The sequence below is a fragment of the Plectropomus leopardus genome, chromosome 14 (genome assembly GCF_026936395.1).
Source record: "Plectropomus leopardus strain MGB_pleo_1.0 chromosome 14, ASM2693639v1, whole genome shotgun sequence".
NCBI classification, from domain to species: domain Eukaryota; kingdom Metazoa; phylum Chordata; class Actinopteri; order Perciformes; family Serranidae; genus Plectropomus; species Plectropomus leopardus.
Genome location: NC_142189.1, coordinates 12,394,370 through 12,409,837, shown reverse-complemented (window position 1 = coordinate 12,409,837; position 15,468 = coordinate 12,394,370). Strand labels below are relative to the sequence as shown.

The window sequence follows — 15,468 nt, the reverse complement described above, 5'->3', positions numbered from 1 at the left end:
AGTCCTCCTGCCTGTGACCTGGATCTCATCACACATTCTTAAAGACTGTGTCAATTCCTAAATCAGAGGATAGAGGAGGCTTTCTAGGGGAATTATGAATGAAGATACACAGGTGTATAAGTCTTTTCAGCACCTGTGAAATATAGGAGGCATGACACACGGCTTCAATATGCAAGCTTGATTTAGATTAAATGAACATAAAATAAAAGAGCTGTCATATGCTCATCTGAAAGAGATGTTACAGCGGTATTCTTTAACAACACAAAAGGCTGATTATGCAGTTGTCACAAGTCACATTAAATTGACATCGCTTTAAAATGACGCCTCTGAAACACTGATTTTTTAAAAAGCCTGTCGCCTCAACTCCTCTTCTCTCGTTACTCTTCCCTACCTCGTTCACTCACATCTCAGGTGCAAGGGACAAATCTTGGATGCACAAACAGAGAAATGCTTAGAGGAGCGAGTTTACTCACGGCTGGTGACCTCTCCGTAAGGGAGCGGCAGTAGAGGGGAGTGCAGAGGATGCTGTGTGTATCTGAGGATGGGGTTCCTCCTGTACATCTGCTCCACGATGTCTGGGTTCACGCTGTTCTCCTGAGACACAAAAAGCTCAAATTCAGTTTAGGAATGAGTGTGTTGATGACTTTTAATCTGCTTACTTCACAGGTGTGTACCTTGATGTCTCTGATGAGCTGCAGAGTCGGGGTCTCTATCGGGGTCTTGCTGTCGATGACTCCCTGTATGGCTGCCGTCCACCTCATGGCCTCGTTCAGCATCTTAGTGTAGAGACGGTAGGAATGCTTCCTCCCGTACACGATGATGTTCCAGTAACCTGTTAAAAAAGTAAAATACATTACTACTCACATGTCAAACCAGAATTATCTCTTAACACGCAGTCTCAAACCTCCTGCGTTTAATCCTGGATTAAAGCTGCCCTTTCTGCCTTCTCCGTTCACTTCTCCTCCCTCACCTGTCTCCCGGTGCACGCGTTCATCCGGCTGAATGACGGAGCAGAGGGAGTTAAGGACCAGAGTTCCCATCTTGGAGGAGTTTCGCTCCGAGCTCTTGTAGTAATCCAGGGAGTTGTGGGTCAAAACAAACCAGCGCTTCTTCAGCTTCAGGGAGGTGCTCTTAGCATTCGTCTTCATCTCTTTTTGCAGCCAGCCTGAAAGACGACACGGCAGGAGAGCGGGGAGGGAAAGTAGAGGAAGAATTTAATAGATTTGTACAGGAACTGCAGGGATGAACGATTACTCAATATCATCATTTATCCTCAAGCCTATTTGTACAAAACGAAATCTAATATTTAGACATTTTCAGCCAAACTCTGTCATAACATGAGCTCTTAAATACTTGAGAGCATGAAAATAGCGTCTGAAGAATCTTGTATAAACAATGTCACATTTCTAATCAGTATTGGGAAGGTTATTTTCAAAATGTAATAGGCTACAGACGACTAGTTAACCTGTTAAAAATGTATTTATTCATCAGTGCCATGTAACTTATTACATTTGATGACTTTTTAAATATATGGCTTAAACACGGCAATAAAGCTGAAATTTGTGCCAAAAAAGCATCCCGGCAAAAAGATGTAAAGCAACAGAATGAATGTTTTATTCAGCATATAATAATTTTACTGAAAAGATTATTTTCATGTGTAGCCCCTTTTTAATCACCAACATTTTGATCAGTAAGTGATTTAATTACATATTTTTCTCATCAACTGTAACTGATTAGATTACAATTTATTTTGTAATTTAATTGCTGTAACTTGTTACATGTGACTAGTGACTAGTGAATTATTTATGATATTACACATATTTTACCTAATGTTGCTGAACTTGTTTCAAATTTTAAGTGTGCTATATATACCGTAAACATATGTCTCGTCTCTTCTAAGGCCTCGATACAAAATTTAAAACACTAATTATCACCATCTATCCCAGACCCTGTGTTACATGGCTTATAATAAATACACATTTTCTTTAAAAAGTGGTGAAATGGGTTCTCACCTCTGACAAGGAACTCCTGGCCGTCTATCCTGGCGTCCCCTTTGGGTTTCTGCAGCAGACTGATCCAGTGATGCATCTCCTCCGGTGTGTCGCTGTTGCAGTGGATCACGCGGTTGGCCGTAATGATGACAAAAGAGTTTGGCCTGCAAAGGTCAAACAATAGGCTTTTAAAATATAAAATCCACCTTCAGACACTTAAAAGGTAACTTGAATATTTTTCAGCTTGGACTGTTTTCCCATGTTTTTGTGTCTCAATGACTGATGGAGACAATTTTAAACGAGAGAGCTGCAACTGGCAGCTGCTGCAAAACACACTGTAATGTAACCACTTTCAGAGGTTGTGCACCGTCAATTTACACTAAAAACACTTGTTTTTGCCAGTGACAGGCTCAGATTGTTATTCTGAATGTCTAACAGCATTATGGAAAGGATCCCTACAGATATTCTGTATACCTATTTTGTTCAAGAGTAAGATCCTTTTATTTAATATGGAACAGCCCTGTAATCGCTCATGCAAATCCCCCAGACTCCATTTAAAAAAAAAAAAAAAAAGGATTTCATCATTGTAAAACACACTTCAGTGAAAGAAGAAAAATAAATAAAACTCACAAAAACCATCTTATTTCGTCTTTTCACTGTTCCAACAATTACCAACTCTGGTTACGTTGAAAAAAAAACCTTAATTCACCCAGTTTGATGTGAAAATACGCTGACTGTATTCTTGCTAAAATTACTGTTTATTTGAATAGAGCCTGGTGGGATTGTCAATGGGGATTTCAGGGCTGTTTCTGGTTAATTATCTCCTTTTTTTTGTTTTTTTGTTTCTTTTGCTTTTTAAAATATTTTATTCTCTTATCATTATTTTCTAATATTGCAAAACTTTAGGTATAGCTGTTTGTGTTATCCTTTTATTGTGTCTGTATTATTTCAGTTTTGCCTTGTGACGTACTTTGGGCTGCATGTGTGTATGAGAGTTGCTACATAAATTAAGTGATTTAAACAAAAAGGATCTTACTTTTTAACAAAAATATTTATCTCTGCAGGGTTCATTTTCTGTCCTGCTTTAAATTTACACCAATATGAAAAACATGAACAAAAAAAAAGATCATTGACAAAGTGAATCAGCATTTGCTTCATTTTTGGTGACTGATCCAACTTACCGATCCGGGTTATCTGAAGCACAAACGGAGTCAATCAGCCCCACGTCCAGAGTTCCCTGAAGGATGAAGAATTTAAATTATGAATTTATGAATCAATGGGGTCCACAGTGACATGTTAGCAAATAAAGTAAAAAATTAAAGTAAAATTGCACATTGTACAGTTAAAGCCACAAAGAGGAAAGTTATTGGTGTTGTGTTTAACAAACTGACCACGGCGTTCTTTGGGTTGGCCTGTTCGTGGGACATCTCCAGCAGCTGCTCAGGAGTGCACACACGCACCTTACTGAGCACATTAAACCACCCGCTGCACAGAAACACAGAGGCATCGTCACACGTTAGAATATATGAATCTACTCAGTAAATTGTTGCAGTTATTAACAAAATCACTCAAGTCTCCGCCTCACCTTGCATCCTCTGGAGACTCAGCAAACACCTGATAGGTCCTCTCGTCTGTCACAATGTTCAGAGCGTTCTCCTTTTCATGATTGTTCACTATTTCCCTGTGAAAACACAGAAAGTACACATGTCTGAAACAGGCAGCAGATGTCTAGAAAACAGAGAAACAGTGAATAAGGGGACTGTGTTTTGTATTTGTGTTTTTACATTAAAGTTTTATGGAAATCTTACTTGGCAGCTCGGATGTCGATGGTTCCCTTCAGCTTCTCCTCACTGTCGTTCTCGTAGTACATCAGCTTGCTGTCTCTCAGCACAAACCAGCGCATCTTCCAGTTTCTGAGGAAGAAGAAACACAATGAAAACAACAGCCAGAACAATCCATTCTAGACTGTCAAGCTTTATGTGACTCTATCAGTGATACATGCATGTACTGGCATCTGTCTTTATGTCTTAAATACAATTTAACTTAGCTTCTGTATATAGATAGCATCTGTTGTACTGTGTCATTTCAAAAGCGTTTTTAATGTAGGGTTCTGGATTATCTTTTTGACGGTAGAGTAGTAGTGCTCAAGTTCTTTCTTTACTAAATAAAATATTGCACATCTGTAATGTTAACTCCCAGAACCTCTGTGAAAAGGTAACATTAAAATCTCAGAACATTATATTATGAATCTGATTATTCTTTCAGCAAAATTCCATATACACAAATCCATATTTAGCATGGCTAGGCCCGTTTTAATGTTTGAGCATGAAACCAAACAATACATTAGAACAATCTCCCCTTCCAGAGCAAAAAGGCTATCAAGACGGTAAATATGTCTACATCCTTTGGTATTGTCATTTAACCTTTTGAAACCTGGGTAAAATGCAGCATTTTTTTCAAAAACATGGAAAAAAGGGCATGAAGCAACTTGGTAAGAAATGTTCTACAAATTGCAAAAAAAATTTGTTGATTTATAATTTAAAAAAACCCCAGTTTTTTAAAGCTAAGGAAAATATCTGGGAAAAAAACAGTTATGATAATTACATATTTAAAATTATGTTATAAGATCATATTTTTTCCAAAACGTTTTTTCCAAGTCTTGTTTGCCATGTTTTTTTGTTTTTAAACTAATTTTCTCTTGAATTTCGCTAATTGCCTTCTACCCATGATTTTGAAAGAAATCAAAGCAATTTGGTCAGGTTTCAAAGGGTTAAATTTATATCCTAGTCTGGTTTTGTAATCGCATATTTCTTATCCCTGGCATCATTTGTCTGTTTATACATGTTTTAGTTTTCTTACCTCTCTCTGACAATATGCACATGTACATTGTTTTTGTACAAGAAAGAAAGGAAAAGAATAAAAAAAAATTTAAAGCAAAAATTAAAAAGTATTTGTGGCCGTCTCACAAGAAAGAGAAGCTGTCCAGCAGACTGGACCGATCTACATCTGTCAATAAAGAGGGGGGATACGAGCGGCCCCTCCCACCTTGGACTGATCCGCGTTTTCGTTGAATCTGATTGGCTCTTCTTTAACCTGCAGAGTTCTCACCTGGCGGAAGCTTTTTAAAGTAATTTGCAAAAACGGCGACAAGAACGACGACGGAAGCTGAGAAAGAAACGTGCGCTGCAGGAAAATTACGCAAAATATTGGAGCAGTGTGCGGCTACACCCGTGACTGCACTCCCAGACATCAGGAGAAATCTATTGTGAAGTATGCGGAGGACACCACCATCATCGGCCGTATTACAAACAACGATGAGAGTTCATCCTGGGAGGAAATCAACAATCGTGCAGAGAGGTGCACAGTGAACAACAGCTGCTCAACATCAGTAAAACCAAGGAGGTGATTTTATAAAGAAGGAGGCAAAGACACGCACCCCTGTCTACATCAGTGGAGCTGAGGTGGAGCAGGTGCAGGTTTTTCAAAAATGACACTAAATCTTCTGTGTACCTCGTAAATTGACAAATCTTTTCCGCGTTGGAAGCTGTGGACATTATTATCCGCTTGGACACTGATGACTGCAGGACTGCTGCAGGTGATGTGAGGTAGGACAGTCTCCATTTGTTTGGTGGAGGGGGGGTTGAGAAGGTATAGGCCTGTATACCTTGGTGGGTGGTTGTTTATGTCTCCACGTGCTTTAATTTTCACAATAAGCTGTGTGTTTTTATGTCTTATTACACACACAAAGTGTCTTTACTGTGTTCAGCACCTTCATATTTTCTTCATACCATAAAAACTGGATTGGTGTTTTAGAAAAGGCTTCTCCATCTCTAAGTCTAAGGCTAAATTTTAGTCACGGTGTAATATCAAACTATTGTTCTTTTCCTGGAGGACTAACTTAATGCCTAATTGGTGTTATAGCTTTGTGAGCCTTCTTTTAAGCATACCATATGTTGTCTCTGCATGTCCAGGTCCCATGTTGAATTGAGTTTGTTTTGATTTTGTCCTTTAATATTTCAGCAGTGTGTTATGTGTTGGCTGTGACAGAATCAAACTAAAGCAAACACCAAACATAGTCAGTTATGATGAGCTGGCTGTATATCAGATCTTCAGCTTTTCACCTTGTTGATGTAGATTATTAACCTGGATTTGAGAGGTAAAATCTCAGTAAAGTCACAGAGCACCACTTTGAGAGGGACACTGAAGTCCTCCAGCACTACACAGGCCTCAAAGCATTGGGTTAGAAGTACACTAAATATGACTAGGACACCTCATGCAACACAGATGGTCATGCACACGCTAATTATTCACATCAGATCTGTACTGGACAGCACTTTAAAAAGAGTTTGTGGTTTAAGTAGCATGCAGGCTGCACTCAGTAACAACTACAACAACCTGCGGGAGAGAGTGGACAGGCCTCCTCCCTTCTTGTAGAGCCAGCCAGACTTTAGAGACTCTTGTTTGGAGCGAAACCACATGAAGGTTTCATCCTTCAGCACACACCAACGTCTCCTCCATGGGATCATCAGACCAGCTGAGGGAGCAGAGAATAAAGAATTAATGTAATGAAAATAAAATTCAAAAGGTGGAGAGGCTTTAACTTAAAAATGAGACCGGAAAAAAGTTTTAAAACAAGGGATCCACCAAATTAAAGGTCGAAAATCACAATTAGACGATATCCGCCTTGTTGACTGTCGACCCATCAGCAAACAATATTACATATACTGATGGCAGTGTTGTGTGTGTGTGTGCATGCGTGCATGAGTGTGTGATATCAATTTTGCACAGCAAAAATGAACTACAGTTACAAATAAAGTAGCTCCTTTTTATAAAGTTTTATAAAAACCTGTTATAAAGTTAATTAAGGTATGTTATTTTTATTGTCATTTCGTCATATCGTACAGCCCTTGTATGGGTTATTGGCAAATTGTCATTTTAAACACTGGTGCATCCTTATTAAACACAGATTTTTTTTTACTCACCCTTCATGTAGAGGTAGCCGTGGAAATATGGCGGTCCATTCCCGTTCAGCAAAGTCACTCTGCCATTAGTCACTTCTTCATCAGTGTCCATCATTCCATCGTGTTCATCGTCACTGTCTGCATACTGCAACATCAATAGTAACAATTAATTTTGTATATAATAACAAATGCATGCAAATTCAGGTCATTACATCATGATTTTTAAATTTTCGCTGCGTAGCTGCTCATACATATCTGCGTGCACGCGTGTGAGGATGCGTGTGAGTGTGTGTCCTCACAGAGTCAGAGCTGCCTCTGTAGGACTCGATGCTGGCGTTCGTGCAGGTCGACTTCCGCGGGTGCTCGTCATCCGTCACTGCAGCGCTCCCTCGGTTGCTCCCTGATACGGAGCTGTCGTCTCCTGCAGTGACGGACCCCTCCTCATCCTCTTGGTCGTAATCTGACTCGGTGTCTGCCGGCATGCTGTAGATGGGCTCCTCCCCGTCCACCAGGCTGTCCACCATGCTCACCTTCCTCTCCTGGTCTGGCTTGGCTCCATCTTTTTTCTCCCCGTCTCCTGGGGGAGGTGGTGGTGGTGGAGGAGGAGGAGGAGGAGGTGGTGGAGGGCCAGCGGAGCCATCTCCAGGTGGAGGTAGAGGAGGAGGGGGAGGAATTCCAGCAACAGGTGCACCATCTGTGGGGAGAGGAGGTGGCGGAGGAGGTGCAGGAGGGACTGTCCCCTCTGCAAAAGCAGGCGGGGGAGGTGGGAGGTGAGCAAATATGTCCTGATCAATCGCATCGGTCTCAGCAGGAGGAGGGAAGTCTGGGAGCGGGATGCACTCCTCCTCAGCATGAAACCCTTCGTCCACCTCCTCTTCCTTGGACGCACCTCTGCTGGCAGCTTTTGGAGCTTTCGCTTCTGCAGCAGGCTTGGCTGCGACTGCTCCCAGTGAGGGGTCCACGCCTCCGAAATTCAGGAGGTCGATGAGCTCCGTGGCTTTGCGGGACGCCTCCTTCTTCATCCGTTTCAGCTCGGCGTCCCGGCGCAGCTGCAGCTCCTGTTTGGAGGACTCGCACAGCTGGGACACCTCGTCCTCTCTCTTTTTCTGCAGGCGCTCGATCTCTCGCTCCAACTGGAGGATCTCCTCCATCTGCCGGGCCTCGTTCTATATGAGAGGAGAGAAGAGAAGGAGCATATTGAACGTTTGCTTTATTCTTTAAATCATCAGGAGAAGATGTGATATCAAGTTTTTTAGAGTTAGAGAAAAAAACGTACTGAAGCAGCAGCACTGTCATCTTCCTTCTTCGGCGCTCCTTCACTGACTCCCTCTTGCTTCCCTTCGCCTGCCATCTTCTTCTCCTCCTCCTCTTTCTTCTTCTTTTCTTCCTCCCTCTTCTTCTTCTCCTCTCTGAGCTTTCGGACTCGAGTACGTGCCACCTGGCCTCGCCGGTGTCTCTGCAGCACCAGCACTGCCTTGCGTTGCTTCACGAACCGCTGGCGTTGGATGTGTCTTCTGAGGTTTTTCTGGAGAGTGACGACACTGGTGCGGACACGCTTGAAGTGCTTCCTGTGGACAAAATGGGAACAGATATAAAACTAGAAGAAGTGCACCCAGTAGAAAGATCTCCTCCAGGCCACTCTAGACGGTTCTTTTAACACCAGCAGATGTGGCACAGTGCGTGTCAGAAGTATTTTTGATGGACCTGTTGCACAGAGCAGATTGAGTTTTCCTCAATCCTCAATATAGATCTGATATTATTGCAAGGTTGAATTTATTTTTAACAACTCAAACAAAGACATAAATCTTTGGAAAACCGGGTCGCAACAGCATCTGGTGAAGTTGTCCCTCCAGGCTTCCTTATAGTCAAGATAACGGCAAAGATAACAAAATATGTTGACTCTTGTCATCTTGTATCCTGCCTAACTTTGGTGGATCATAACAGATCGGTTGTGGAATTAATCTGCAGATGCTTCAGTCTTTTAGTCATGACAAAGGTGACAATGTGACCTGCAATTGATGATAATTCATGTAGGTTTTGGCTGATTTGATTTCCACAAAACTTGCGGCCACTATCGAAAAGTTCATGATGGAATAAAACAGGTTCAAACAAGTACAAATCTTTGCAATCCTGATAGGTCCTTGAGCAGCAGGACTAATGCACAGACTAAATGTGCGCACAAAATATTACGCTGACTCAATAGTTTGCAGCTTTAGCTGCATATAGATGGATACACACACTCACACGCAGGCTTACACCTTGTGGAGATAAGACAGTGAGTCCTGGCTCACAAAAAAAGTGTTAGATTCTACTAGGATGCTCTTACTTGGCAGAGAAAGTTAGCAGATGGGCTCGAATTATCATGGCAGCCTGACTTCGGACTTCATCCCTGTCTTTCTCCAAACGCTGCTCCAGAGACTCTTTCATAAACACCTGCAGAACAAAGGTGAAGGTTAGCAGGAAAGACATTGAATATAATGTAGAGAAAACCTATTGAATGATGGATCAAACGTGCATTGTTGCAAGTTGTTTCAAAATTTCAGTCATGACAGCTATCTAGAATCAGTAAGGGGTGTTGCCAAAAACTTTCAAATCGTACCTTGGTCTTGCCCAGCTGCCACTCTTTCTTGGTCTTGTCATATTTGGTGAGAAGGTCTGTACTTTTCTTCTTATCGTCTCCTGCTGCTGCTGCTGCTGCTGATGATTTCTCTTTCATAATGATTTTATACCTGGCAAGCAGAAAAGACAGGACAAGTTGTGAGGGACAAAACAAAAGAGAGATCTCAGCAGAAAGGGGTGAAAATTCAGAGACACGCACACAAACACACACAAGATGAAAGATAAGATAAAAGTAGATTCAGAGATTATTACCTAGAGGAGAAATCTTTGAAGGTTCTGCGGACCGGGAACCCGGCCCGACGGATCTTCACAGTCTCCAACATCCCAGAATATCTCAGCTGGTTCAGGACGACCTCTGGGTCAAACACATTTGGATTCTACGAATAAAATAAGAAAAATTTTTCAACATGAAACTGAAACTTCATGGCGTGATTGTCAATCAGGCTCTGAGACAACATTCATTTGAATTTAGGAACTTAGAAGAGGTGTGAGACAGAAGCAGACTGACCTTTTTCATGTTGGGCTTAATGCAGCGGATGAAGAAAGGGTTGGACACGCTCAGAGTGGCCATGAGAGCATGAAGGGAGTCCTGAGGTGATGGAAAGAAATTTATTTCATATGGCATTAAACAAAATTACCATAATAAGTCCCTCAGTGAACATTACATGTAAGAGAGGAAAGCCCTTGAAAAATAGTCTGTTCAAAGAGCTCATTTTTAGCACTTAAATCTTCGTGGGGCTGAGGCTAGTCGTTGAATCTCTTAGCTGAGCAACAGATCATTTAATCATTTAATATATCAACGAACAATGCTAATATTTACTGTTTTCAATTTAAAATTCAGGATTTGTGCTCCTTCTCTTTTTTATGTCACTGTTAAGTGATATTTGTATTTTGGACTGTGTGTTAAACTAAAAAAGAACATTTTAACATGTCATCTAAGGCTAATTTCTGACATTTTTAAGACTAAGCATAACTATACCCTCAGCTCCCTGCGGTGCTTAGCTCTAGACTCTTCATTATGTGCTGGTTGTTATGTTGGGTCAGGCTGTTCTCATGCACTGTTTGTACTTGTACCTATGAAAAGTAATCCAGCAGAATTTGTATATCACCCACATACTCATGGAGACTGCCATCAGGGGACCAGTGTGCTGACGTGAGTAAAGAAGGACGTAGTATAGTATATAGTAAAGTCTTCGTAAAGAGGCAGGTTGAGGTGGTGGATTGGTCAAACAGACACAGGACTCTCCCCCAGGGTGACCGGTGTTCATGTACCATGTCAAACATAGTGAACTTTGAGTTCTTTAAAGGTATGTTTTCACCATGTTTCTCTCCCTAAACCTAACCTATGAAGCTTTACATAATTACGCCATCAGTAGGGATATCATTCGTACTGCTGATTATATATTATGTTATTATGATTATACATTGGTTAGGTATCTAATAATCCTAAACTACTTGCATCACTTACCCTGAACTGGGAGCTCACGGTGGGTTTGCGTCTGGCTGTTCCCATCTTCTCCTCATTATTCCTGCTGCCGACCTTCTCAAATAAGTCGTAGATGAAGTCCAGCCTGAGAGGCAACAGAAATATGACGGATTACAGATCTGCATATCATAAGTTTTTCAGTGGAAATACTAAGGATGATCAACTTTAGAAAGTAAAAAATCAGGCACAGAAATGAGCTAAAGATGGATAATGTAGACATTTTCATAGAAGTTTCACCTGTTTTTACACTGAAATCTGTGAGCCACAGTTTTACGGGTTAGCGTTCACAAATTCTGACACGTCACAGACCTTAGCAAAACACTGTTACTCTACCCTTTATATAACTCAAATTATATAGGTTGAAGGTAAAAACTTATTTGATTCTTGCCACTTTGTTCTCTAAGCCCATCAGAAACACTTTTTTACTTTTATCACTAAAAGGTTGGCATTTGACAATTTTTGGATTCTAGCTTTTTACCCAATGACAGCTTAATGCTAGTCATTGAAGAACAAATTGACATCAAATATTTATATCAGATCAAAAATGTAAAAAGAAATCAACTTCAATAACTGAACTGATTACTCAAAACAATCTCAGGACTTATTACAGTCCCAGTAAACTATCAGTTTAATGTAAGTGAAAGTCCTGCCTGCTGTCCTTGAGCATGTTGAGGATGTCGTCTCTGAACGTGTCTCTGTTCTTCTCCAGGATCCCTCTAACATCATACAGGACCTGACAAAGACACACACATTCATTATTAATAAATCTCAGACTTCACACAGTAACAAATGCAGTCTGTTAACATGAAGCAGCTCAGTTAGTGCGTTACTCACCTCCCCGGCATAATGTTTGATACCAAACTGATACTCAGCAAGTCTGGGCTTAACGTAGTAAGGGTTTGTCTGCAGAAAACAGGAAAGAAGTGCAAAAAAAATGAAACATAATGGGGCATTTAATACCAGCACAGCAGTGTGTGTGTGTGTGTGTGTGTGTGTGTGTGTGTAAATAACTCACAGAGTGTCGGCTGTGCAACTTCTCCAACAGAGTGAAGTCAGTTCCTTTGGGGAATCGACTTTCTTCATTCACAAGTGCCAGCAAACCCAGTTTCTAAGAGACAGAAAAAAAAACATCATGTTCTCGCATCAGCACCACTTTCTAAGACATCAATTACATTAGTTTCTAGAGAGCGTCTGAAGCAGCCAACAGCCACTATTTTAACTCATTTCCACCCAAAGCTGATTGACGAAAACTGAACTTTTTGTATTAAAAGTCACGACAATTTCCTACCTTCTCTATCAGGTCGAGGCACTCTGCATTGTCCATCCAGTCTATGGCGTCCCACTGGACACCTTCCCTGTGGAGAGTCAACCAAAACATTCATACATGGCACTAACTTTAGACATTTCTCAGCTTAACAGAAAATAGCATAAAGGACACAGTTTTGCAACTTTGTTCAACTAAACATGGGCAGATTATGAGACAGTGGGCCCCTGGGCACAGACATGCCAAGGGCCCCACCACCTCTCTTACATAGGAGTGACACACACAGACTTTATGGTTGTTTTGCATCTTTTTGTTGTAATACTACTACTACTACTACTAATAATAATAATAATAATAATAATAATAATAATAATAATAACTTTATTTATATAGCACCTTTAAAAAAACAGTTGTTTACAAAGTGCTTTGACGGACAAAACAAAGGCAGGAACTCAGAGAATAATAAAATAAACATCAACAAACAGAGGAAGGTCAAACAAAGAGGCAAGAATAAAATGCGTATAAAAAAAGTCAACAAGAATAAAGCAAATTAAAGGAATAAAAGTCATAAAACAGGCAGATCTCGAAAGGCAGTTTGTGCTAAATGAGTACAGTATTAGAAAATATAATTGCAACAAAAGACAATAAAAATAATGTATGATAGCATAAAGGAAGATGACATCACATCAGGGGATAAAGCAAAGATACGTTAAAAAACAAACAAATAAGAGATAGATCAACAAAAAAATAAATAAAAAAATTGCGCCATTATGCCGCCTCTTCGTTCTGTAAATAATGTCCGATCGTGGAAAGGGGACAGAGTGGTTTCGCCTTTAAGCTGTCACAGGAGGTAGTATCAGCGCAGAAACGATGTCTGTACACACATAACGGCCGGGAAGATGGGACCATGGGCAGGATGGGTGTGACGTTTTGATGGCGTGTTATGTGTGCAACATAACATGGGAGATTTAAAAAGCAGCTTTTAGTTTGTAGCAGGGGTTTGTAGATGGATAAAATGTATGTTACCTGTTGTACTCGAGCTGCTCCAGAGAAAAGATATGCTTGTTGAAGTACTCCTGAAGCTTCTCGTTGGCGTAGTTGATGTTAAACTGCTCGAACCGATTCACCTGGAAGCAAAGACACGTCTCGTGTACAGATCTGCACGCATGTGGATAAGTGGTACACAGAAAACCGCTTCGAGCAAAACAACTCAAAGTTCTGACCTCAAAGTTCTCAAAGCCAAAGATGTCGAGGATGCCAATTGATTTAAAGTTTTCCTTCCCCTTGATCTTCTGATTGATCTTGAGGATGATCCAGGAGAAACACTGCGAGTATAACGCCATGGCAACAGAGTCCCGGGAATCCACGGCCTGTAGGTATGAGACAGAAACCCGAGGGGGAGCGTGAGTGTGTCGGGAAGAGCCAGAGATCGATAGAGAGATGGAGAATAAATGTGTGGATATATATGTGTATGCCTGCTGACCTGCTCTATAGTGAGTGGAGAGCAGATTTCCTCTCCTCTGAGGATTATGGAGCGCTGAGTCAGGACTTCAGACAGCTGGAAGGCGTCCAGCCCCAGCAGCTCGCTGGCATTAGTGACCACTGAAAGATGAGCAAAAATGTATTTCACTTCTGCAACACAACTTCTCAACTTTTACTTTCCCTAACTTGCTTCAGCCGTGCACCAACCTTGCTTGGTGGTGATCTGGGCTCCTCCTGCAGTCATGAACTCGATGTTTCCCAGCTGTAAGACTCCCGACAGCAGCTTAAACATGTCTCTGATCTCCTCCTCTGTGAACTGCAACACCTTCAGCGCCTCCTACACACAGAAAAAATCACAAGGAAAGAGATTAGGTGCTACCAAAAGCAGAAGTGTTTTTAACACTTCTATCTCAGCCACTATGGCCGCTGATTCAGCATCAAAGCACGACTCACAGAGGTTTGATAAATGGTGTTTTTTGGACTTTACAAAATTTTCTGCTTATTTACAAGAAAAAAAACTCCAAAGACGACACTTATAAATCTAGGAAAGGGTGTATATTTAGGGACATTTAAGGGAGATAATTTCTATCAGTTGTACTTCATGTAATGCTAGGTTGCATTCGATTAAGTCAGATCTGTATAGGTCCACATATGAAAGATGCCAAAAGCAAAGCTGAAAAGATCAGATTACTTGTGATTCGTGCTGTTTGCACTATTGTGAAATAACAGATTGGAGCCATAAATGAGCAATAAAATCAGATTTGGGCCACTTAAACCTGCAGTTTGAACGTGGCCTATGTCTGTTAGTTTTGTAATTACGGTTAAATAACAACCACATTGTGATCCAAATTAAAAGTTTTGTCTTCCAAGATGCCTTTTTGAATTCAATGGGAGTCTGTTCATATCATACAGACAAATGGAATAACAAAACGAAGAACAAGCTTTTTACTGGAGGTAAAAAGCTTGTTGAGGTTAAGAACTTGCATAGACAGCTGTTGTTTAGTGTGGCTCGTTTCATCCTAGAAAATCACTTTAGATTACAAAGATAACTGACAGTAATGGATCCTTTTTAGTTTGATCATTTCTTCTTCCACATCAGCTTTTGTCCCCGGGAAATGTTTGAAAACTTAAATATTGACAAAGACAGGACATGAGAAAAGACAAACAGAGTGAAGCAGTCAAACTGACCATAACACTGTTATACAGCTCTTTGTCGTTCAGGCTCTTGTCCTTCAGACATCCTGATTGGCTGAGGTAGTGGAAAGATTCGGGAGGGTCCTCCAGGAAGTATAGGCCTGATAGAAGAGATATATAATGTCAGGGTGATACTGGGAGAGATCCACATTAAGGCACTTAACTGCACTTAACTGTGTAGTGTGTGTGGAGTCAGTCTGGAAACGTTGCAGTGAAATTACACAAACATGCACATATTGATGTCTTTGTATCTCCAGATTTTCCCGTTTGTTATAAATGCATTGCGAATACTGTTTCTTTATGGCCGACACATCAAACCTTCAAAACAATATCTGAACATGTGTATGCTTTTTCTTACTTTTATGGTCTTTGCTAGCGCCCGCCAGCAAAGCGTAGAAGATGTGGTAGTTTCGTTCTCCGGGGTTTTGTCGTACCACTCGGTTCTAGAGCAAAATCAATCCAGGAAAGCCA

The 15,468-nt window shown here is 40.9% G+C and overlaps 1 protein-coding gene across 3 annotated transcripts in view; it reads right to left on the bottom strand.

Moving 5' to 3' along the window:
• Positions 1 to 15,468, bottom strand: part of myo10l1 (myosin X, like 1) — a 62,598-nt gene that overhangs the window by 9,994 nt on the left and 37,136 nt on the right. Inside the window, exons 8-34 of one of the 3 annotated variants that reach the window (XM_088087853.1) lie at positions 15,356 to 15,440; positions 14,992 to 15,098; positions 14,011 to 14,140; positions 13,805 to 13,923; positions 13,545 to 13,691; positions 13,348 to 13,448; positions 12,346 to 12,412; positions 12,073 to 12,165; positions 11,892 to 11,960; positions 11,708 to 11,790; positions 11,040 to 11,142; positions 10,080 to 10,160; positions 9,824 to 9,948; positions 9,552 to 9,681; positions 9,279 to 9,385; positions 8,229 to 8,520; positions 7,252 to 8,118; positions 6,974 to 7,097; positions 6,387 to 6,525; positions 3,800 to 3,904; positions 3,577 to 3,672; positions 3,383 to 3,476; positions 3,173 to 3,228; positions 2,013 to 2,155; positions 971 to 1,165; positions 675 to 832; positions 474 to 594 (exon numbers count right to left, since the gene is read on the bottom strand). In XM_088087853.1, coding sequence (XP_087943979.1) covers positions 474 to 594; positions 675 to 832; positions 971 to 1,165; positions 2,013 to 2,155; positions 3,173 to 3,228; positions 3,383 to 3,476; positions 3,577 to 3,672; positions 3,800 to 3,904; positions 6,387 to 6,525; positions 6,974 to 7,097; positions 7,252 to 8,118; positions 8,229 to 8,520; positions 9,279 to 9,385; positions 9,552 to 9,681; positions 9,824 to 9,948; positions 10,080 to 10,160; positions 11,040 to 11,142; positions 11,708 to 11,790; positions 11,892 to 11,960; positions 12,073 to 12,165; positions 12,346 to 12,412; positions 13,348 to 13,448; positions 13,545 to 13,691; positions 13,805 to 13,923; positions 14,011 to 14,140; positions 14,992 to 15,098; positions 15,356 to 15,440 — 3,937 coding nt within the window. Of the gene's footprint in view, positions 1 to 473; positions 595 to 674; positions 833 to 970; positions 1,166 to 2,012; positions 2,156 to 3,172; positions 3,229 to 3,382; positions 3,477 to 3,576; positions 3,673 to 3,799; positions 3,905 to 6,383; positions 6,526 to 6,973; positions 7,098 to 7,203; positions 8,119 to 8,228; positions 8,521 to 9,278; positions 9,386 to 9,551; positions 9,682 to 9,823; positions 9,949 to 10,079; positions 10,161 to 11,039; positions 11,143 to 11,707; positions 11,791 to 11,891; positions 11,961 to 12,072; positions 12,166 to 12,345; positions 12,413 to 13,347; positions 13,449 to 13,544; positions 13,692 to 13,804; positions 13,924 to 14,010; positions 14,141 to 14,991; positions 15,099 to 15,355; positions 15,441 to 15,468 lie in introns of all 3 variants that reach the window. The other 2 variants (XM_088087852.1, XM_042500880.2) reach the window with 2 other exon arrangements.